The sequence below is a fragment of the Procambarus clarkii genome, chromosome 7 (genome assembly GCF_040958095.1).
Source record: "Procambarus clarkii isolate CNS0578487 chromosome 7, FALCON_Pclarkii_2.0, whole genome shotgun sequence".
NCBI classification, from domain to species: domain Eukaryota; kingdom Metazoa; phylum Arthropoda; class Malacostraca; order Decapoda; family Cambaridae; genus Procambarus; species Procambarus clarkii.
The window spans coordinates 16362430-16387689 of NC_091156.1; the positions used below are offsets into that span (position 1 = coordinate 16362430).

General features: G+C 50.9%; 1 protein-coding gene across 5 annotated transcripts in view; it reads right to left on the minus strand.

The window, feature by feature from the left end:
- LOC123761409 (6-phosphofructo-2-kinase/fructose-2,6-bisphosphatase) overlaps positions 1-25260 on the minus strand; it is a 274084-nt gene that overhangs the window by 164399 nt on the left and 84425 nt on the right. For all 5 annotated transcript variants that reach the window (XM_045747431.2, XM_045747432.2, XM_069313301.1 and 2 more), the window contains 2 exons: positions 14265-14428; positions 10585-10719 (listed from right to left, as the gene is read on the minus strand). In XM_045747431.2, coding sequence (XP_045603387.2) covers positions 10585-10719; positions 14265-14428 — 299 coding nt within the window. The remainder of the gene's footprint in view (positions 1-10584; positions 10720-14264; positions 14429-25260) is intronic.

Here is a 25260-nt window from a genome sequence, read left to right on the forward strand (position 1 = left end):
AAAACCCCTGGGATGTGTACAAGCACGGGGGCCTAGCAGAGGGCCACCAAAACAATACCAGGGAAACTATGGGCCCACGAGGCAGCACCTCCACCAGGCAACCAAAAACAAAACAAAAGAAAAACCCCGCAAAAGTACACCGTCCCCAGAGCAACAGGAACCGGTCGCCGCTTAGGTGGCAGGCCGTGCAACACCTTGACGCCCTAACCAGCACAACACCACTCCCTACCCAAGGCCAAACATGGGCCCCAAGCCCCAGCTGGCCCCAAGGGCGAGGCAAATGCCGAGCAGCAAAAACCTCTACGGGAGCGGTTCCCGAACGCCCCAGAGAAGATAACCCTGACACGCAAGGGCAGTACTCACAGGGCGCCTAGGGAAGGAAGCCCTAGGCGCATGCAGCCCCGGCACTGATGAAGTACTCCTGGCCACCGCACACCACAACAGCAGCAGAGAACGCCACACGAGGCAAACACCGCCAAGGAATTTGAGGCCAGAGAAGCGTCTATCCCGGTTGACACTAGCTTGCGAACTGACGGCAGCCGGCGTGGTGAGGTCCGGGGCCCCCCCCCCTCCCCCTCCCAGGGAGGGGAGGGCTGCGCGGACGACCGGCGCGGCAGTAAATTGATTGTTTGATTGTTTTCCTTGGGATTGTAGGGAGTTTTCTACCTCTCTGTTCGGTTTTTTGTTGTAGTTTTTTACCATGTGGGGTTTGTTTTGTTACGCCTACCTTTCTGGGTGCCTAACCCCGGTCGATGGCAGATAAGGAAAACCCCCAACCATATGGGGTTTTCCAGGGCCATTGCTCCCTGAAACCTCTCTGAAGGGGCCAGGTTCTGGCGCTGGTCCCTGGTAGGTCTGAACTCCATAGCTAATGTCCCGGTCTAACATAACATACATTAGCCCGATAAGCTCCAGGGAGCCGTAGGGGCTCCCCACAGAAAAAACAGCGTTGAATGTAATGAAATGCCATTTTCTGGATGAGACCCGGAGGCTCCCCAGAGCTTATCCAGGCTGATATGCTAATGTCAGACTTTGGCATCAGTCATGTGTATAGAATTCTGTGGGCCTACCAGGGACCACGAGCCAGAACCTGACCCCCTCAGAGAGGCATGGGGAGCAATGGCCTATAGAAACCCCCATGTGGTTGGAAGCATTCTATGGTTTGCCATCGACTGGGTCAGGCACCCAGAAAGGTAAGCGTCTCAAAACAAACCCCTATTCTGGTGAAAATTGCTACCAAAAGCCGAACAAGTGGATAGAACTCCCCAAAAAGAGACGAGCAAATGAACATGACGTCACACGTCTCCGCGCCGCTATCTGCACAGCTCCCCCCTCCCCGGGAAGGGAAAGGGGGGGAGCCCCAGATCCACGTCCGGCTATCCACCCTTCAGTTCTGAGGCTGGATGTCAAAACACAAGAAAAAACGCCGACCGGGGGGGGGGGGAGGGAGGCCCATTTTTAGGCCTCCGGGTCTCACCCAAAAAATGGCGTTTCATTACATTCAACGCTGGTTTTCTGGGGGGAGCCCCTTCGGCTCCCCGGAGCTAACTACCCACAGAGGAAAAGTAAAGGGACATACCCGGGAGGCGGTCACTGCTCACTCCTCAACTTGAAGTGGAGACAACTGGCTGCAACCGCTGACCCAATGCGACACAGGCACACACTAGGCCCAGTAACGTTCACGAGATAACGAGCAGCCAGGACCCTGTCCGACCGCCAAAATACCCACACCCGAATGTCAGCCCAGGACATGTTGCCTAAAACGGCAGCAAGAGCAGCAAACTTGGAAATCATGGGCATGGGGATAGACCCCAGGCAATTAACAATTAACAGGCCTTAACAATCCTGCAAACGACCTGGGAGACCCACCCGCAAACAGGGAGGAAGGGAAACCGGATCAACCCAAAGCGCGTCTCTGGACACAGAGGCCATGGCACACAAATAATGGTGGAGGGCCGCAACCGGACACAAAGCATGATGCACCCCGGTCCCGACCAGCCAACATCAACAACTGAAGGACGCCTCCGGAAAGCAGCAGTCTCATTCTTTGCCAGAAAAGAAGGAGACGGCTGCAGACAGACAAACCTATCGCCACAACCGAAGGAGCAGAAAACCCTTGTGCCAGAGGAGAGGATGAAGCTCACCGACCCGACCCCTAGAGGCCAATGCCAAAAGAAAAGAGTCTCCGAGAAACAAACCTGAACCGAAGGGACCACAACAAACCGTGGAGAAGAAAGAAAAAGAGAGCACTCTGTCCAATGACCAGGACGGCTCAGGCAGTGCATGAGCAGGCCGGAGGTGAAACAACGCACGAGACAGCTTGCGAAATGGAGCAGATGTAACATGAATACCGAAAACAAGCTGCAGCGGCTCCGCCAGCACCGCACGATAGGAGGCGACAGTATGGGGCATGATGACGGCCCCGAACCTCCACAAGAGAAGGACAAGACCACACTAACAAACGCAGCTACCTAAGACGGGACAGAAGGAAAAGGAAGGACCGCCAAAAAACCCCACACTGCTGCCAAGAAAAAGCACGCAGGTACTTCTTCTCTGGTTCCTTCCCTCCTTCCGTTGCACCATCAACGAAGTTACCCAACCACCAACAAACGGTGAGAGACCAAAGACAGAACCGAACCAACCCCATCACTGGCCAACTGAGCCCAGGAAGAGCTGGAGCCATGGGAAGATCTCGGGTGCGACCATGGAGCCAGCAGAGCCAGAAACCCAAGCCGGCAAAGGAGGAGATGGAACGTCTGCCGTACAGAAAAATATTCCAACGCCAGCGAGCCCGTCAGGAGATCAGAGACGACAGTCCCGACGTAGACTCTAGAGAAGGGACACCGAGAGACCGTGAAAATGCCAAAAGGCAGGGGTAAGCCAGGAAATCAGGAACACAAACCTGGCAACAGGAGAGCCAAAAGGCACTAACAAAACACACAACCATGTGTAGGCAAAATGAGAAAATGGAAAACACAAGAAAAAGACCAGAAGAAAAGCCCCAGCACCAACGACCAGGGAGAAGAGCGTAGAAGGAAGGATTAGGAACGAAGAAGGCAAGTAGCAAACGGGAATGAAAGGGATACGAACAACAACACACAGAGCCACTAGTCATGTCCCAACAAGCCACGCCAACAACACAGAGTTGTGTGACACGTCCCAACACAAGACGAAAAGGAAAAAGGTGCAAAGGTATGCCACCAGACCAGTAGCCGAACCAAGGAGTAGGAGCTATGAGGATATGATCACCACATTTAAGATTCTCAAAGGAATTGACAAGATAGAGAAAGACTGACTATGGGATCCCAGGGGCACACGCACCAGGGGACACCAGTGGAATGAGAGCCCAAACGAGGTAAAGAGACATAGGAAAGAAGTTTAGCAGTGTCAGAGTAGTAGACAAGCGGAAATGAGGAAGCGAGCGATGTGGTGGAGGATGACACCACACACACAGCTTCAAGTGCAGATAAGATAGAGCCCCGCAGGCACAGGAACCTGCACATGAGCGAATGACAGGTGAGAAGTGAGACCAAAAAAGCCAAAGCTCAACTTCTGCAAACACAACTAGGGAAGTACAACTAGGTAAATACAGTGGAACCTCGGATTAGGAGTGTCCCTGGTTACGAGTTTTTCAGGTAACGAGCAGGATTTGGTTGGAAAATTTGCATTGGGATACGAGCGTTGCATCGGGTAACAAGTGTGTTGATATGCGTACGAGCCAACCTAGCTCGTGGTGGCACAGCACGGATTTTTTGCCATTTGAGCATAAAAGTTGTTATTATATCTTGCCATGGGTCCCAAGAAAGCCAGTGGTAAGGTTCAACCTTAGAAAATAGTTGTGAGTAGAAGCAGTAGAGGATGTCCCTTCCTCATTAAGAAAATGTGTGAAGAATGGAAAGAACTGCAAAGTTTTGTTGAAAAAACTCACCCAGATAAAGCTGTAGCAGGCCATTGCATTGGCCTTTTAAAAGACAATGTGATGTCTTACTACAGACAAGTGTTAAAATGTTGGGAAAAACAAGTGTCTTTAGACAGATTCTTAGTAAGACAAGCAAGCAGTGAGCCACAACCAGGACCTAGTGGAATGCAGGCAAAACATGCTAGAGAGTGCACCCCAGAAAAATCGTTACTGCCTGACGTTATCATGGAAGGGGACTCCCCTTCCAAACAGTAACACCTCTCCTCCTCCCCCTTCCTCACCATCTTCCATACGCCAACAGCAGTCATCAGTAAGTAATAACTTTAACATACTTTTGTAGCGTAGATTTAGATGAATTAGGTATAAAATTTAGTTTGAAGTCAGGTTTTTGGGTAGTCAGGAACGGATTAATTCATTTCCCATTATTTTTTATGGGGAAATTAGCATCGGTTTACGAGTTTCCGGGTTACGAGCCGTCTCCAGGAACGGATTAAACTCTTAAACTGAGGTACCCCTGTACTGTATAGAGAATCCAATGTATATGGAAGGGCTAAGCCAGGCACTGCAAGACGGGCAAGGAATGAGTGACCCAGATAAGACCACAAAAAACGGAGCCGTGACTCCCCTGGCAACCATTAACCCATATGAACAAGGAAGGCCCCAGGAAGAGGCACGGAAGGGCCAAACAAAACGCTACAACCAATCCCCAACACGCATCCACAGTATGAAAACTGCAGCAAAATGTCACCTCAGAACATCCAGACAGTAACACTAACCCCATAACATATACTCCCACCATTGTACCTCATAACCTGGTGGAGGTAGGGCCCCTATCTGGACTCAAGCATGGGTTGGACATGCATAAGAGTGGGACTAGATGGGTATAAATAGGAGCTGCCTCGTATGGCCTAATAGGCCTGCTGCAGTCACTTGTGTTCTGATGTTCTTATATTCGAAGCCAAAAACCACCAACCAACCAACCAGCGCCTGGTCGAAAGAGATGCCAGACCGCATAAACTCACCTGCAGAACGTAGGCACAAACGTGTCACGACACACCGTAGCCGAGAAGATTTTGGGAGCACTGCCAGTGGTAGAAGGAAGCCACACATGTAGGAGAAGAGTTGGGTAGAGGCGAAGGAGGAGCTCCACACCCATACGCAGGGAAAACCCAGCGTCCTTCCCATAGCAGCACTCCAGAACACCCCCCAGGAGCTACGGGGCATAGACTGGAGAATTGAGAGAAGCAAGAGGCGAAGCGCCCGAGAGAAAAGACACACGTGCACACCGCCCACATCAAAACAAACTACCACGGCGCATGGGCAGCAGGGATGCCAGATGTGGGATGCTAGAAGTCGCGAACTGAAGAAAGAAATCACAAATGTGATTAGAAAACCAGACAAAATAGTGTTGTTAATGATCAAATCCCAGACAAGAGCACACAGAGCAGCCGCCAACCGTAGTCGAAAAGAGCAGTAAGGAGCAAAAAGAAACATAGCAGAGCTCCCCATTTGGACTACAAGGAGCCCAGTCGGGCTACAAGGAGCCCAATCTGGCAACCCTGTGCAGCACAGGACAGTGCATGGAGAGAAGAGAAAAACGGAAGAACAAAACGGGACCGAAAACCGAGAAGCTCGGAGAAGGACCAACATGCCCCAGAAAGGACCGGAAGACGACTGACGTTCCAATAATACGGGAAGAAAGAAAACCTTCCCGATCCTTCTAGAACAGAAAGAAGCAAGCATGAAGCACGAAGACACAGAAGGTAAAGTCACACCCGAGACTAAAAGTCATGCAGAACCCAGAGAAGAAGGGAACATGACGGTGAAGGCCCATCCCAAGAAGAAGGGTGGAGAAATGTACCCACCGACAGGACGGACCCGACGGATCCAAGGGAAAAGCAACCGATCCTGGGGAGGAGCCGACTCCCAAAAAAATGTACGGAGAGGGGGGAACCCACTACTTGTAATCGCAAGCGCTGCCCAGAGGGTAGAAAAACCCCGTTGGACCCCACCGGGGTCCAACGTCAGCCCCTCACCAGCCCCGGTAACCCACAAGGCAGGTCCCGGGACCGAGCCATTTCCCCAAAGCACCAGCCTCACAAGAAAAGCCAGGGCAGCCTGACAAGTACTAAGGAAAGGGAGCCCACTGGCTGATTCATACAACATGGGTGGAGGAACAGGCTCGAATGCCCCAGTCTCTAAGCAGGAAGGGGAATTCCCTGAGACGCCAAGTCTCAAGACCACTACAGGGAAAGAATAAGGGGGGCGCGGAAGGAAACAAAACTGAAGCAACCAACACCCCCAAGCCCCGTCACACCAACCAAAACGGGGCAGCCTCGGGGCTTCCGGGGAGCAAACTACCTAGCGCGTTGCCACCAGCGAAACGCAACATGCAATGCCCATGCTGCCTGTACCCACAGACAGGGTAACCGAGTCACAAACAAGCAACAGTACTCGAAGGACTCCGGGCCGAAGGTGCCACCGACCCCACAGGCAGTAGACAGAGGCAAAGACAGTGAGAGTCACCCTGAGACAAGGGGACAGAACAACCCTCGAACTCGCACAAAGTGAGGGGGGGTACTGCAGGGTCACATCCAATGAACCTACGCACCCCCTAGGGGATTCCCAGGGTCCTGATCATTAATGGAATTCATGCCCAGGTATTCCCAGGCAGGATACTGCTAACCGGCACCCAAGTCTACCAAACAACCCTTCTAAGAACTAAACCCCCGGGACATGTACACTCACAGGGACCTAACAGGGGGGAACCACCGGAAGAAGGAAGAACACTCAGTACACAAGGGGCAAGAACCAAGGCAGACCCTCCCCCCCCACCAGGCAGATAAACAAAAAGAAAAAGAAAACAGCATACCCAAGCAGAACAGAGCCGGCCGCTATAATTGGTGAAAACAAGCTGCGCAGTACCTTGCGCCCCAGCCAGCGCAAAACTGCCCCCTCACCCTAAGGCGAACAAGGGAGACAGAACACCCCAGCACACAAAGGGCGGCTGAAAACCAAGCAGTAAACGGCCTAACAGAGGCAGAACCCAAGGAACTTGGGGAAGGTAACCCCAAGCCCCAAGGGCAGTACAGGTACTTACAGGGCACCTAGGGAAGGAAACCCTAGGTGCATGCAGCCCGAGTACTGGGGAATCATTCCTGGCTTATGCACCACCTAGAAGACAGTCACCACACTCTAGGTACAATGCTGAAACACTGTACCCCTGTCCGGTGGATAAACAAAAAGAAATTCACACAGGGGTAGGGGTCTGGGGCTGCCCCTTCCCCCTCCCGGGGAGGGGGGAGCTGCACAGACAGCGGCGCAGCGACGTGTGATGTCATGCTCGTTTGCTTGTTTCTTTTAGGGGAGTTCTATCTACTTGTTCGGCTTTAGGTAGCAATTTTCACTAGAATAGGGGTTTGTTTTGGGAAGCTTACCTTTCTGGGTGCCTGACCCGATCGATGGCAGACATAGAATGCTTCCAACCACACGGGGGTTTCTATAGGCCAATGCTCCCCGTGCCTCTCTGAGGGGGCCAGGTTCTGGCTCGTGGTCCCCGGTAGGCTCACAAAACTCCATACACAACTGATGCCAAAGTCTGACATTAGCATATCGGCCTGGATAAGCTCCGGGGAGCCAAAGGGGCTCCCCCTAGAAAAAACAAAAACAAAAGAAAAACCCCGCAAGAGGACAACGTACCCAGGCGGAACAGAGCCGGCTACTGTTATTGGTGAAAACTAACTTGCTGTACCCCGTGCCCCTACCAGTGACGAAAACTACCTCCTACCCAGAGACAAACAAGGACAACAAAATCCCAGCTGACTCCAAGGGCAGCCAAGTACCGAGCAGTAAAGGACACAGCGACAAGTACATCCCAAGGAGACTTGTGGAATGTGGCCCCAAGCTCTAAGGGCAGTACTTACTGGGCACCTAGGGAAGAGAGCCCTAGGCACATGCAGCCCGAGTACCGTGGAATATGTCTCCTACCTCACACCCTACCGGTAGAGACAGCCCACACCACAAGGCACAGAACTGAAACAAAACCTGGAGCCAGAGCCACCTGATTGGCCAGTAATCACATCTGCCAAGAACTGAAAGTTGGGTCGCCGGAGGGTGGGTCTGGGGCTTCCCCTTCCTCGACCCGGGAAGGTGAGGGGGGGGTGGGTTGCTCAGACAGCGGCACGGCAACATGATGACGTCATGCTGGTTTGCTATTTTTCGTTTGGGGAGTTCTATCCACTTGTTCGGCCTTCGGTCGCAATAGTTTTACCAGAATAAGGGTTTGTTTTGGGGAGCCTACCTTTCTGGGTGCCTGTCTGGGTCGATGGCAGATATAGAATGCCCCCAACCACAGGAGGGGTTTCTATAGGCCATTGCTCCTCGTGCCTCTCTGAGGGGGCTAGGTTCTGGCTCATGGTCCCCGGTAGGCAAGAACTCCATGTACTTTGACTGATGCCAGAAAGTTATACATATCCATTCAGCCTGGATAGCTCCAGGGAACCAACGGGGCTCCCCCAGAAAGAATGGTAGACGGTTAGAACAAGCCAAGAGAGAAAGTTGTGGAGGCCAAAACCGCCATTAGTTTCAGAGCATTAAACAACAAAGAGTACTGGGAAGATGGGACACCACGAGCGTAGCTCTCATCCTATAACTACACTTGGGTTATTATCCGTATCAGAAAAGGCAACCTCAGGAGCCACCTGAGCCTCACCCCAAGCAAAACCCTGCCCCAACTCCGAAACCCTTAGACGCTTTGGAGCAGGAAACTGGGCGAGTACAAGAGTAAACTACATTCACCTGGGTTGTGAATGACGAAAGGGGGGGGCACAGACGAAACCACAGTCAAAGTGACCAACACAAAAAGCAGAGTCCCTAAAAACCAAGCGGGCCAGCTCCAATTCCAAATGGGCACACACAATCTGGCACATTGCAACACAGAAAAAGTCTATGCAACATGGCTGCTGCCTGATACCTTAGAATATTAGATGGGTAAGTTGGAGTACGTGAGGGGAACAAGTCCCACAAGACTCTGGGTCGTAAGTGTCACTGACCTAACAAGCAGCATTATGGAGTCAGAATGGATGACTTTCACCCCTTAGTCAGAGGCGACGATCAACCCTCAAATTCGCACAAGGTGAGAGCAGACTCGGAAGTGGTATCCACTTCCAATACCACTTGGAAGTGGTATACAGTACAACTGAGGCCGCAGGGGTTTTCCAGGGCCTGTAGGGTGAATGAGCCCTAAAGAAAGCTCAGGCACTGGGGCCAGCAATGCCAGTAACCCCTGCTGGTGCAGGCAACCAGACCACAAGCAACAGTCAGAAAGCCCCTGGGGCAGCAGAGGATTTCCACTGCAGACACCATAAGCTAGCCTAATAAGGTCAAATGCAGAACTTCCCCACCTAAAGAAGGGAACAAAAATGCTAAAAAATATAAGAGAAAATAAAAAACCTCAGGGACCCCTCCAACAGCAAACAAGCAGTCTAGGAGAAACTTTAGTGCATCCTAGCTATCTAAAGAGCCAGCAGCACCAGCCGCAATGCACCCCACCAACTGACAACACTCCCCCTACCCAGAGCAAGATGGAAAGGTAACAGCCAAAGTGAGAAAGTGATGGAGACCAAAACCATTACAAGTTTCAAAGTGTTATACTGTACAACAATGAGTACTGGCATGATGGGACACCACTAGCGTAGCTCTCAGCCTGTAACTACACTTAGGTAATTACACCCCAAGGGCGAAGACCACCACAAGTGAGAAAGTCCTCCAATGGAGAGTGATTCCCAAACAGCCCAAGGAAGATAACCCTGGCCACGTACGGGAAGTATCTATGGAGCACCTAGGGAAGGAAACCCTAGGTGCATGCACTTCCAGTACTTTAAACTCCTGGCCAGCAAGGCAAAACACCAATAAAAACAGAAAACTGTAGCCAGAGCAAGCTGATGACCACCAGGCACGACATCAGTCAAGAACTGACTGTTGGCAGCCCACCTCACCCAGCCCACTCCTTCCTCCCAACAGAGGGGGAGGTGGAGTTAATGAGCGGGGGCTAGTCAGATGAGGTTTTGCTTGTTTGTTTTCTTTGTGGGGGAGTTCTTTTGATACTTAAGAGAGCGTAGGTCACCTTTTTCAACCCGGCAGTAGTCTGTTTTGATTCGCCTACCTTTCAGGGTGCCTTCCCTGGTAGATGGCAAGATGACAAACTCAGGTTCTGGCTCGTGAATTCTGGTAGGCATACAAGAACTCTGCCACTGATGACTCTAAGAAGTATGGCACTTAATCACAGTATAGCCGATGAGGGGAGGTATCACTTTATCTCATCTCTCGGTCTCATGTCTCATGACGGAGTCTCATCAGGGAGACGATGAGACTCCCCACAGAAAACAGCACTTAAAGAAATTCCTTGCTAAAGCCATGCTAAAAACAGTTGTATAGTCCTGTTCTCCATAATGAAAAACAGAATACAGTAACCAGTTCACCTCTTACAGCAGGGAACCCCACACTATGAATCTGGCACTGACTTTTTTAAAGGACTACATATTGCAGGATGAAATGGCAAGCTTTTACTACTTTTGGTGCTTGATGTAATATTTTTCTTTACTAGCTGTAATAAGATGCACACTTTCATAGACCAGGTCTTATTCAACATAATCAATAAAGCTTACCCTAATGTTAGATTCAATGATAGATGGATCATCACAAATTGATTCCACGTAGAATAGTTTATAGTCCATCTCAATCACAACCTTATCATATATGAGTCGACGACGAATCATTGTTGTATTTGTGGCATCGAAAACCTGCAAATTAACAAAATTGTTATATTAAAAATACAGTATCACTAGTTGAACTGGTGAATGAACACAATGTCAATATTTTTGCTATGGGCAAACATCAGAGCATTCACCTTTCCATTTCAAAATCCCTAACACATGTGTCTTCCTAACGAGTACTTTTCCCACGCCCCCATAAAGCAATACAGGCACAAGCAAGCTGGCAAAGTGCTGAATGAGAATGTTTGTAGTTATATATTTATGCAGCTGTTTATTACCATATTTGTTATATTTTGTACATAAAAATCCAGAATAGAATGTAATGAAATGCATCTTTCTGGTTTGTCCATTCGGTGGCTCTCTGAACTAGCCATCTGATTAGCTACAAGCCTATCATACCCAACACCAGGCCTTTGTGTATCATCCATGTCAACCAGAGACCAGAGGCTGAATCTGGTCCACTCATTAGCGGCAAATGAAGTCTGGGAATATTAGATCAACCCAAGCCAAGAGGAAAAAGCACCAGAAAAAGTTCAGTGCCCTAAAATAAGCAACTGCAATGAGACACATCGACAACCACAACAACTATGTACACACCCATTAGCCAGTTCCAACTACTACTGTAGTTATATTCCTCTCATCACCAGATGGCAGCACCTAGCAACCCAAGGCTTCAGCCAGCTGATCACCTTAGTCATTTGCCATGCAAAGACGATTCAACCCTGAAGGAAAGGGTGGGGGATATGGAGCCACAGATGGGATCCACCAAAGAACCAGCGTTGAATGTAATGAAACGCCATTTTCTGGGTGAGACCTGGAGGCTCCCTGGAACTATCCAGGCTGATATGTATATCACTAGACTTTGGCATCAGTCAGTGTATATGGAGTTCTAAGCCTTCCGGGGACCACGAGCCAGAACCTGGGCCCCTCAGAGAGGCATGAGGAGCAATGGTGTATAGAAATGCACATGCAATTTGGAGCATTCTATGTCTGCCATTGACTGGGACAGACACCTAGAAAGGTAAGTGCCTCAAAATAAATCCCTATTCTGGTTAAAAATTATGAAAATACACAAACGAGTAAACAGAGCTCCCCAAATGAAAACGAGCAAACAAGCATGACGTCACACGAGCCGTGTCACCTGTCTCCGCAGCCCCCCATTTCCTGGGAGGGGGAAGGGGGAGCCCCAGACCCATTGCGTCGGCAATCCGACCACCAGTTCTTAGGCTATATGTCAAAACACGCGAAATAACGCCGACCAGGGGGAGGGGGTGGTTGCCGGGAAGCCTCCGGGTCTCACCCAGAAAATGGCATTTCATTACATTCAACACTAGTTTTCTGGGGGGCGCCCCCTCAGCTCCCTGGAGCTACATCACCAAAGACAAAAACTAGAGGGGACTTACCCAGGAGGCAGTTGTTGCTCGCACCTCAACACGAAGTCGAGACAACTGGCTGCAACCGCCGAACCCAAAGCGACACAGGCCCGACTAGGCCCAGGAACATTAGCGAGGTTGTGCGCAGTCAAGACCCTGTTCAACTGACAAAAACCCCGTGCCCGAATGTCAGCCTAAGACATTTTACCTAAAACGGCAGCAAGCATAGCAAACTTACGAAAGTCATGAGCACGAGTGTAGACCGCAGGCTCGCTGGACCAAATAACCCTGCGGACAACCTAAGAGACCCGAACCCGGGAAAAGGGAAGAAGGGAAACCGGATCAACCCAAAGCGCGTCCCTAGCCACCGAGGCCATGGCGCGCAAATAACGGCGGAGCACTGCAACCGGACACAACACATGATGCACCTCCAGCCTGACCAACCAAACATCAACAATCCAGGGACCCCTCCAGAAAGCTGCAGTCTCATTCTTCGTCAGAAAAGAAGGAAACAGCTGCAAACGAATAAACCTTTCACCACGACCAAAAGAGCAGAAACCCCTGCACCGGAGGAAAGCATGAAGCTCCCCGACCCGACCCCCAGAAGCCAATGCCAATAAGAAAAAAAAGAGCCTTAGAAAAGCAATCCAGAACCAAAAGGGGCCACAACAAAACAAGGAGAAGCCACCTGATCACCATACAGATGCACCAGCAAGGTGCATCCTTGCTTGTGCAGTGTCCTGCAGTGCACCAGGAGCCTAGTTTGAAGCCAAAGGAAGTTTGTTTTATTTTGCTGACTTTCTGGGTGCCTTCCTCAGAGGTGGCAGATAGGAATTAATAAAAAAAAAAATTCATACGTGCCACTATTCCCTGCACTTCTGTGAGGGGGGCCAGGTTCTGGATCATGGTTTCTGGTAGGCCAATAGAACTCCGCAAATGATGGGACCTGGTATAGTAGTATGGCACACTATCAGACAAAGTAGCTTCAGGGAGCCACAAGGAGGCTACCCCTAGAAATTATATGCAGTAGTTGATAATACTGAGATAAACCAGTTATCTGTGATAAATTCTTCTTTCACCATATGGCTACCAATATTTAAATATGGAAATTCATATAACCATTAAAAAACCAAGCATTCAATGTAAATTAACACCTCATTCTGGAGAAGCTCAAGTCACTCCCAAAAGCTTCACTGCTGAGCTCTGTGCCAATGGGTCACAACGGTCATGGAAGTTGCTTGGGCCTTCAAGGACTTGAGCCAGAGCCTGGCTTTCTGCTCACAGGGAGCGGTGAGAATCACCCATTCCGCAGGATGGAGCTTCCACAATGTCTGCAAAAGATTTACATACAACTAGAGGATTCATAGTAAAGGAACCCTTGAAACTGCCAAACAACTCCGCAAATGATTCCCACAGAACAAGGAAGTCACTGAAACTAGCTCAAAGCTTATCAGTACCAATTACCACCACCAGACAGCCTGACCCCAGCCCTCAGTCAACTCTTCACCTCAGTTCTGGAGCTGATGAACAACCCACGATGAATCGACAAACCTGGAGTGAGGGGATATAATCCGGGAGCCACAGGGGAAAGAAGGATTCCCTCCAGACCCCAGTGTTGAATGTAATGAAATGCCTCTTTCTGGAGGCACCCCAGTGGCTCCCTGATTTCCCTTCCCCTCCCCCCTTCTTCCAGGTTTGTCGGACCATCGTGGGTTGTTCATCAGCTTCAAAACTGATGAGAGGAGTTGAATGAGGCAAGGACCTGGTGGCAGTAATTAGTACTAATGAGTTTGGAGCTAGTTTGAGTGAATCTCTAGTTTTGTGTGAATTGTTTGTAGAGTTATTTAGGTTTTAAGGCTTCATTTTCTGTGAACTCTCTAGATACATGTAAAGCTTTGCTAACTTTCTAGAGGCTTCTTTCTGTGGGATGGCAAATTTTCACCCACTCTCTGCACTTCTATAAGGGAGCCATGTTCTCGCTCTGGTCTCCAGTAGGCCAAGCACATCTTTCATAACTGATGTGACCCTTAGTAAGGGTAACCTCAAAAAGACAGCTTCAGGGAGCCACTGTGTACTACCTCCAAAAATTTAAAGACAATGAATGCTATCCCATGCCTGTTTAATATTTGAATTAAATTTATTTATAAATTTAAATTAATATAACAAAATTTTATTCCCCCACAAAAAAACTGTACTTACTGCTACTTCTCCTCCTTCATTTTCTAGCCATTTACAAACATCGTCCAAAGCGTCCAATGCACAGCGTTGCCGTAGTGCCATTGCTTCTTCATTGTCACTCCGGAAGAAGTTATGATTTTTGTATTGTTGGGTGACACGCCGCCTGTACTCACCCAAGTTAAAAACTGAAATCAGAAAGATAGAAGTCCATTAAATTATTCTAAGCACAAATTATTCTTGTTTACCTATCATGCTAAAAGTCCAGCGTTGAATGTAATCAAACACCAATTTCTGGGCGAGCCCCATTGGCTCCCTGAAGCTACTATCTCTGATACATTGCTATACTATTAGGTGTCATCAGGTACGGAATTCTATTGGCCTACTGGGAATCACAAGCCATAACCTGCCCTCCCCCCACCCCCCTCTAAAGAGGTACAGGAAGCAGTGGCACTGATGGTAAAAATTGTATTAATTTATTCATGTCTGCTACCAACAGGGAAGCATCCAGGAAGTCAGAGAAAGAAAACAGACTACTACTGCTATAAGTTAGACTGCAGCCTCTAGAACCACCAAAAGAACTCCCCCAACCATGTAAACAATCGAGAAGTTCATGAAATTAGGGCTAGCTCATTCACCCCACCTCCCGTTCATTTGGGAGGGGGGAAAGAGGGACGCATCCTCGGGTTAGCCGGCTGCTCCACCCTCAGTTCATTGAAGATGACAACACCCTCCAGTGTCCTAAGGGAAGGAGGGGAAACGGAGCCAACAGGACTCGTCCAGAAATTGTTGTTTCACTACATTCAACACTTGTTTTCTGAAGGAAGCCCCCTTATGGTTCACTGAAGGTATCTACCTATGAAGAAGGAACAAATGGACACTAACCAGGGATTATACAAAACCAGCGTTGAATGTAATGAAACGCCATTTTCTGGGTGAGACCCGGAGGCTCCCCGGAGCTTTACCGGCTGATATGCTAATGTCAGATTTTGGCATCAGTCATGTGTATGGAGTTCTAGGGCGTACCGGGGACCACGGCCAGAACCTGGCCCCCTCAGAGAGGCAAGGGGAGCAATGGCCTATAGAAACCCCCGTGTGGTTGGAAGCATTCTATGTCTGCCATCGACCGGGTCAAGCATCCAGAAAGGTAAGCATTCCAAAACAAACCCCTATTCTGGTGAAAATTGCTACCTAAAGCCAAACTAGTGGATAGAACTCTTCAACAGAAAACAAGGAAACTAGTATGACGTCATACGTCACCGCGCCGCTGTCTGCGCAGCTCCCCCCTCCCCGGGAGGGGGAAGGGGGAGCCCCAGACCTCCCACGCCGGCTATCCACCCATCAGTTCTGAGGATGGATGTCAAAACACACGAAAAACCGCCGACCGGAGGGAGGGAGGGTTGCCGGGAAGCCTCCGGGTCTCACCCAGAAAATGGCGTTTCATTACATTCAACGCTGGTTTTCTGGGGGGAGCCCCGTCGGCTCCCCGGAGCTAACTACCCACAGAGGAAGGTCAAAGGGACAGAACCAGGAGGCGGACACCACGCACCCCCCAAGGAGGCGAGACAACCGGTAGCAAACGCCAACCCAAGGCGCCACAGCCTCGAAAAGTCCCGGGAACAACACGAGAACGAGCAGCAAGGCCCCTGCACGAACACCAAAAATCCATGCCCGAAAGACCGCAAGGCCACATCGCCCAGACGGCAGCGAGAGCAGCGAAACCACGAACGCCATAGGCATGAGGGAAGGACACAGGCATGAGGGAAGAACACAGGCAGCTTAGCCGCAAGAACACGGCTGACCACCCGGGACACTATCACCCGCGACCCAGGAAGAACAGAACTGGATCAACGCAAAACGCGCTCCGAACCCAAACACCGTGGCACGCAAACAACAGCGGAAGGCCGCCACTGAACACAAAAAACGACACACCCCCGGCCCGACCAACAAAGCACCAACAAACCCTGGACCCCTCCAGAACGCAGCAGCCCCACCCTGCGCCAGAAAAGATGGAGACTGCTGCCACCGAACAACCAAAACGCTAAAACCGAAGGAGCAAGAAAACTCAGCGACTCGACCCCAAGAGGCAAAGGCCAAAAAGGAAAGAGCCGACGAAAAAACACACCGGAACCGAAGGGGCACTACCAACCGAGGAGAAGACAGAGCACGCTGACCAGAGACCAGGATGGTGCAAGCGGCACACGAACAGGCCGGAGGTGAAACGACGCACAAGACAGCTGACTAACGGTGCAGAAGCAACACCAAGACCGAAACCAAGCTGAAGCGGCTCCGCCCGCGCCGCACGAAAAGAGGCGACAGTATGTGGCAAGACGACGGCCCCCAAGCCCCACCAGAAAACCAAGCCGAGAGTAAACCAAGCTAACAAGAGTAACCACCTAAGAAGGGACTGGAAAAGGAAGGACCGCCAAAATACCCCATACTGCCGCCAAGAGAAGCACGCAGGTGGGACACCTACCACGAAGCCACCTGACCACCAACCGGAGGCGAGACCGCAAGGCAGAACATAAGCAGCCCCGACAAGGCCCCTTCGAGCCCAGGAAAAGATGGAGCCGCGGGAAGATCTCGGGCGCGACCACCGAAACCCAGGCGGCACAAGGAGATGGAACGTCTGCCGAACAGAAAAACTCCCCAAAGCATGCAAGCCCGCCAGGAGTTCAGAAACGACGGATCCGACGCGAGACATCGCAAGACCCCCAAAAAAAACAACCGGCAGGGTAAGCTAGGAAACCAAAGAAGGCGGAAGGGTCGCCGCCAGAACAGTACCCGAACCAAGGGGTACGAACAACTGCAATAGACCGAGACAAGGAAGCACATCACAGGACACAGGCTGACAAACGCCTAAGAACACACGCAGAACACCCCTGCTGCAGAAGAGGCAGGAAGAAAGAGCAGAAGCACAAAAACCCCAGGATAACAACCAGGGGTGGACAATCAGGCAGGGACAGAAAAACCCCCACGCAATCCCCAGGCACAAAACGGCAGCAAAGTGCCACTCCACAACCGGACACAGGAACAAGGACACGCCACCGTGAAACACAGTACCAATGCACACGTGCAGCAGCAGCAACAGGCACCACTGCAACATGCAACATGTAAATAGCAACTCCCTTCTGCAAAGGCAGAGAACGGAGCAGGCAGACCCCAGACAGGGCCAACGGAGACACGACAAAACTCCGCAAGCCCAGAAACCTGCACCAGGCGACCGACGGCGGAGAAACCCCGCTCGATACCTGCTGGATGAGGTACTGGGAGCACTTTTACACCTCAAGCCCACACAGAACCCCATCGAACGGGGAAACATGACGAAAACACTGTCCTAAAAAGGGGTGGGAGGAAACATCCACCCACAGGACGGAACCAACCGACTCAAAGGCCAAGGAACCGAGCCCGGGGAGGGGCCGACGCCCAACAGCACGTACGGCGAGTGGGGAGGAAAGACCCCACTCCGCGTAACCACAAGCCCCGCCTAGAGAGGGATAAAAAGCCCCACGGGGTCCAACGGGGCCAAGGCCCCCCAAGTCAGCCCCTCCCCAGCCCCGGGAACCTACACGATAGGCCCCGGGGCCGAGCCGTTCCCCCAAAGCCCCGGCCATACCAGAAAACCGGAGCAGCCGTGAAAACACTAAGGAAGGGAGCCCACTGGCAGACTCATACAACACAGGCTCAAATGCAGGAGGAACAGGCTCAAATGCCCCCGTCACTACCCCGGAAGGGGAATTCCCCGAGACTGCCCGAGTCTCAACACCATCAAAAACCCCGCCCCGAACCCACAGACGGTAAGGAACCGGATGCAGGCAGGAAGGGTGATCCAGGGGAAAGACAAGGGGGCGTGGATGGAACCGAAGCAACCAACACCCCCAAGTCCCAAAACGAACTACAACGGGGCAGCCCCGGGGCTCCCGGGGAGGAAACCACGAGAATGTTGCCACCACCAAGGCTCAAGTGCAACGCCCCTGCTGCCCGCACCCGCTTTGTTAGCACAACTGGGTAACCAAGCCACAACGAGCAACCAAACTCGCAGGACTCTGGGTCGAAGGTGTCACCGACCCCACAGGCAGCAGACGGAGGCAAAACAGAGAGTCACCCAGAGACACAGGGTGAGAGCAACCCTCAAACTCGCTGGAAGCGAGGGGGGGACTCTGGGGTCACATCCATCGGACCCGCGCGCCCCCAGGGGTTTCCCAGGGGTCCCGAGTGTTTACTATAAGAGGACTCGCGCTCAGGTAATCCCAGGCAGGGTACTGCTAACCAGCACCCAAAGCTACCAAACAACTTTCTAAGAGCTGAACCCCCGGGACGTGTACACTCACGGGGACCTAGCAGGGGGTACCACCAGAAAATACTCAGAACACAAGGGACACAAGGGGCAAGAACGAAGGCAGACCCCCCCCCCCCACCAGGTAGATAAACAAAAAGAAAAAGAAAACCCCGCAAGAGGACAGCGTACCCAAGCGGAACAGAGCCGGCCGCTATGATTGGTAAAGACAAGCTGCACAGTACCCTGCGCCCCACCAGTGCAAAAACTGCCCCTTACTCTAAGGCGAACAAGGGAGACAGAGCACCCGAGCACACAAAGAGCGGCCGAAAACCAAGCAGTAAACGGCCAAGCAGGGGCAGGACCCAAGGAACTTGTGGAAGGTGGTCCCAAGCCCCAAGGGCAGTACTTACAGGGCACCAAGGGAAGGGAACCCTAGGCGCATGCAGCCCGAGTACTGGAGAATCACTCCCGGCTCACGCACCACCTAAAAAACAGACACCACACTCTAGGTACAGTGCTGAAACAACCACTGGAGCCGGAGCACATAACCGTTGCCTATAGCATCAGCCGAAGAACTGATGGGTGGATAGCCGGCGTGGGGGGTCGGGGGCTCCCCCTTCCCCCTCCCGGGGAGGGGGGGAGCTGCGCAGACAGCGGCGCGGTGACGTATGACGTCATACTAGTTTCCTTGTTTTCTGTTGAAGAGTTCTATCCACTAGTTTGGCTTTAGGTAGCAATTTTCACCAGAATAGGGGTTTGTTTTGGAATGCTTACCTTTCTGGATGCTTGACCCGGTCGATGGCAGACATAGAATGCTTCCAACCACACGGGGGTTTCTATAGGCCATTGCTCCCCTTGCCTCTCTGAGGGGGCCAGGTTCTGGCCGAGGGGGCCAGGTTCTGGCCGTGGTCCCCGGTAGGCCCTAGAACTCCATACACATGACTGATGCCAAAGTCTGACATTAGCATATCAGCCGGTAAAGCTCCGGGGAGCCGACGGGGCTCGCCCCAGAAATGGGAACTAACCAGGGATTATACAAATGGGCACTAACCAGGGATTATACAAATGGGCACTAACCAGGGATTATACAAACGGGCACTAACCAGTGATTATACAAACGGGCACTAACCAGTGATTATACAAATGGGCACTAACCAGGGATTATACAAATGGGCACTAACCAGGAATTATACAAATGGGCACTAACCAGCGATTATACAAATAGGCACTAACCAGGGATTATACAAATGGGCACTAACCAGGGATTATATAAATGGGCACTAACCAGGGATTATACAAATGGGCACTAACCAGGGATTATACAAATGGGCACTAACCAGGGATTATACAAATGGGCACTAACCAGTGATTATACAAATGGGCACTAACCAGGGATTATATAAATGGGCACTAACCAGGGATTATATAAATGGGCACTAACCATGGATTATACAAATGGGCACTAACCAGGGATTATACAAATGGGCACTAACCAGGGATTATACAAATAGGCACTAACCAGGGATTATACAAATAGGCACTAACCAGGGATTATACATATAGGCACTAACCAGGGATTATACAAATAGGCACTAACCAGGGATTATACAAATAGGCACTAACCAGGGATTATACAAATAGGCACTAACCAGGGATTATACAAATAGGCACTAACCAGGGATTATACAAATAGGCACTAACCAGGGATTATACAAATAGGCACTAACCAGGGATTATACAAATAGGCACTAACCAGGGATTATACAAATAGGCACTAACCAGGGATTATACAAATAGGCACTAACCAGGGATTATACAAATAGGCACTAACCAGGGATTATACATATAGGCACTAACCAGGGATTATACAAATAGGCACTAACCAGGGATTATACAAATAGGCACTAACCAGGGATTATACAAATAGGCACTAACCAGGGATTATACAAATAGGCACTAACCAGGGATTATACAAATAGGCACAGGAAACAAGACAAAGAAGACACAAAAGTGCCAGGGACCAGGAACAAGAAAAGACCCCAAGCTGCAATACCAGGCTGACTGATATTGCAGACTGGCTGGCTGACCCCCAAAGCCCCTCGAACAACGAACAACAGCCCAGGAAAAATCTGCCAGGACACCCAAAAGAGCAGAACAATCCCGAACAGCACAGGTAAGAGGTTAGCCCACAGGACAGCTGCGCAGAGCAACCCTGCAGAACCCACGAGACACACACCCCAAGGCAACACAAGGGCACCAGGGCTCGGGTAAAGGAACAAGAGACTGGGGCACCAGGGCTCGGGCACAGGAACAAGAGACTGGGGCACCAGGGCTCGGGTAAAGGAACAAGAGACTGGGGCACCAGGGCTCGGGTACAGGAGCAAGAGACTGGGGCACCAGGGCTCGGGCACAGGAACAAGAGACTGGGGCACCAGGGCTCGGGTACAGGAACAAGAGACTGGGGCACCAGGGCTCGGGTACAGGAACAAGAGACTGAGGCACCAGGGCTTGGGCACAGGAACAAGAGACTGGGGCACCAGGGCTCGGGTACAGGAACAAGAGACTGGGGCACCAGGGCTCGGGTACAGAAACAAGAGACTGGGGCACCAGGGCTCGGGTACAGGAACAAGAGACTGGGGCACCAGGGCTCGGGCACAGGAACAAGAGACTGGGGCACCAGGGCTCGGGCACAGGAACAAGAGACTAAGGCACCAGGGCTCAGGCACAGGAACAAGAGATTAAGGCACCAGGGCTCGGGCACAGGAACAAGAGACTAAGGCACCAGGGCTCAAGCACAGGAACAAGAGACTAAGGCACCAGGGCTCGGGCACAGGAACAAGAGACTAAGGCACCAGGGCTCGGGCACAGGAACAAGAGACTAAGGCACCAGGGCTCGGGCACAGGAACAAGAGACTGGGGCACCAAGGCTTGGGCACAGGAACAAGAGACTGGGGCACCAGGGCTCGGGTACAGGAACAAGAGACTGGGGCACCAAGGCTCGGGCACAAGAACAAGAGACTGGGGCACCAAGGCTCGGGCACAGGAATTAAAAGAATTTAAAGAATTCTGATAAAGAAAGAGATCTAGAAGTGGTTGTAGATAGAAAACTATCTCCTAAGGACCACATAAGGAACATTGTGCGAGGAGCCTATGCCATGCTTTCTAACTTCAGAATTGCTTTTAAATACATAGATGGCGAAATACTAAAGAAATTGTTTACGACTTTTGTTAGGCAAAAGCTAGAATATGCAGCGGTTGTGTGGTGCCCATATCTTAAATTAAGAAGCACATCAACAAACTGGAAAAGGTGCAAAGGCATGCTGCTAAGTGGCTCCCAGAACTGAAGGGTAAGAGCAACGAGGGGAGGTTAGAGGCATTAAATATGCCAAAACTAGAAGACAGAAGAAAAAGAGGTGATATGATCACTACATACAAAATAGTACTGTAACAGGAATTGATAAAATCGACAGGGAACATTTCCTGAGACCTGGAACTTCAAGAACAAGATGTTATAGATTTAAACTAATTAAACAAAGATGCCGAAGAAATATTAGAAAATGCACTTTCGCAAACAGATTGGTAGACGGTTGGAACAAGTTAGGTGAGAAGGTGGTGGAGGCCAAGACCGTCAGTAGTTTCAAAGCGTTATATGACAAAGAGTGCTGGGAAGACGGGACACCACGAGCGTAGCTCTCATCCTGTAACTACAGTTAGGTAATTACAGGAACAAGAGACTGGGGCACCAGGGTTCAGGCACACAAACAAGAGACTGGGGCACAAGGGCTCTGGCACAGGAACAAGAGACTGGGGCACCAGGGCTCGGGTACAGGAACAAGAGACTGGGGCACCAAGGCTCGGCACAGGAACAAGAGACTGGGGCACCAGTGCTCAGGCACAGGAACAAGAGACTGGGGCACAAGGGCTCGGGCACAGGAACAAGAGACTGGGGCACCAGGGCTCGGGCACAGGAACAAGAGACTGGGGCACCAGGGCTCGGGCACAGGAACAAGAGACTGGGGCACCAGAGTTCGGCCACAGGAAGATGAGACTGGGGCACCAGGGCTCGGGCACAGGAACAAGAGACTGGGGCACCAGGGCTCGGGCACAGGAACAAGAGACTGGGGCACCAGAGTTCGGCCACAGGAAGATGAGACTGGGGCACCAGGGCTCGGGCACAGGAACAAGACACTGACACCAGAGCCCTGTGGGAACCCCAAAACCCCCCCTTACCTGAAGACGAGCCCAGAATATGTTCGTAAAGTCAGCAAAGGATGAACATCAAGCATCATTCAGCATCTTTCAGTGAACAATCTTGTAAAATCAACACAATGTGAGTTTGTTAAAAATAGATCTTGCCCCACAAACCTGGTCACAATTTTGGAAACGATAACCAGTTACTCAGACAAAGGACTTCGGTTGATGTAGTATACATGGATTTTGCTAAAGCCTTTGACAAGGTACCACGTGAAAGACTGGCCAGGAAATTACAGGCCCATGGAATAAATGGTAGAATACTAGAATTGCTAAAACAATGGTTAAAACAAAGAAAGCAAAGAATCCTGCAAAAGGGAATGAATCTAATTGGAGAAATGTGGTAAGTTAGGTACCACAGGGGTTCATTTTGGAACCAACTCTTTTTGTCATATACATCAATGACATAGATGAGAATATTACAAACCACACCATCAAATTTGCAGATGACACAAAGAATTATGGTAAAGTGGGAAATGATAATGATATTGAAGCATTACAAAGAGATCAGTCTCCGTGGTGTAGTGGTAAGACACTCGCCTGGTGTTCCGCGAACGCTTTGTCATGGGTTCGTATCCTGGCCGGGGAGGATTTACTGGGCGCAAATCCTTAACTCTAGCCTCTGTTTAACTCAACAGTAAAATGAGTACTTGGCTGTAAAAACGATTCTTCGCGGCGGGGATCGTATTCCAGGGACCTGCCCAAAACGCTACACGTACTAGTGGCTGTACAAGAATGTAACAACTCTTGTATATATCTAAAAAAAAAAAAATCTACATGAACTCCACAAATGGTCTGAAGAATGACAAATGGTTTTTAATACAGTATTGACAAATGCAAGACCCAGCATGTGGGGCATAACAACCCACACCACAACTACCAAGTTAATAACCTTACACTACAGCAGATTGATGAAGAAAAAACCTTGGAGTTAAAATCTAGCACAAAATGAAAGTAGCACAGCAGGTAAGGGCAGCAGTAGAAAAACCAGCGTTGAATGTAATAAAACACTATTTTCTGGGTGAGCCCCGGAGGCTCCCTGGAGCTATCCGGGCTGATTTGAATGTATTAGACCCTGACATCACTCAATGTGCATGGAGTTCTAGGCCTACTGGACCCCACGAGCTAGAGCCTGGCCCCCTCAGAGAGGCACAAGGAGCAATGGCCTATAGAAACCCCCGTGTGGTTGGAAGCATTTTATGTATGCCATCGACCGGGTCAGGCACCCAGAAAGTTAGGTGCCCCAAAACAAACCCCCTATTCTGGTTAAAATATTGGTACTGAATGATGAACTAGTGGACAGAACTCCCCGAATGAAAACAAGCAAACGATCATGACGTCACCATGTCACTGCGCCGATGTCTGCACAACCCCCTCCCCCTCCCCGGGAGGGGGAAGAGGGAGCCCCCAGACCCCTGCACTGGCTATCCACCCTGCAGCTCTGAGGCTGGATGTCAAAACACGTGAAAAACCGCCGACCAGAGAGAGGGTTGCTGGAGAGCCTACGGGTCTCACAAAGAAAATGGCATTTCATTACAATCAATGCTTGTTTTCTGGGGAGAGCCCCCCCTTCAGCTTTCCAGAGCTACTTACCCAAAGACAAAACAAAAGGCACTTACCTGGGAGGCTGTCGGACCATGCTCCTCAACTCGAAGTTGAAGACAACTAGCTGCATCCGCCGACCCAATGCAACACAGGCCCGACTAGGCCCAGGAACATTAACAAGGTAGCAAGCGACCAGGACCCTGTTCGACCTCCAAAAACCTTGTGCCCGGATGTCAGCCCAAGACATGTTACCGAAGATGGCAGCCAATGCAGCAAACTTAGGAATGTCGTGGGCACGAGGGTAGACTGCAGGCTGGCTTGACCAAATAACCATGCGGACAACCTGGGAGACCTGAACCCTGGAACAGGGGAAAGGGAAACCGTTCAACCCAAAGCCCGTCCCCGGCCACCGAGGCGGTGGCACGTAGGTACCAGCGGAGAGCCGCAACCGGACACAACACATAATGCACCCCCCAGCCTGACCAACCAAGCATCAATGACCCAAGGACCCCTCCAGAAAGCAACCATCTCATTCTTCGCCAGAAAAGAAGAAGGCTGCAACCGAACAAACCTACCACCAGGACTGAGAAAGAGCAGAAACCGCTGCATAGGAGGAGAGCATGAAGCTCCCTGATCCGACCCCCCCGAGGCCAATGCCAATAGAAACAGAGTCTTGGAAAAAAATCTTGAACCAAAGGGGCCACCACAAACCACGGAGAGGAAAGATAGGTGAGCACCCTGTCCAAGGACCAGGATGGCTCAGGCAGCACATGAACAGGCCGGAGGTGAAACAAAGCATGGGAAACCTTACGGAACAAGGCAGAAGAGTCATCCACCCCGAACACAATCTGAAGAGGCTCTGCCGCACTGCATGATATGAGGCGACAGCATCAGGCATCAAATGACAGTCCTGAAAAAGCCAAGACAGAAAGGAAAAAAAACCTG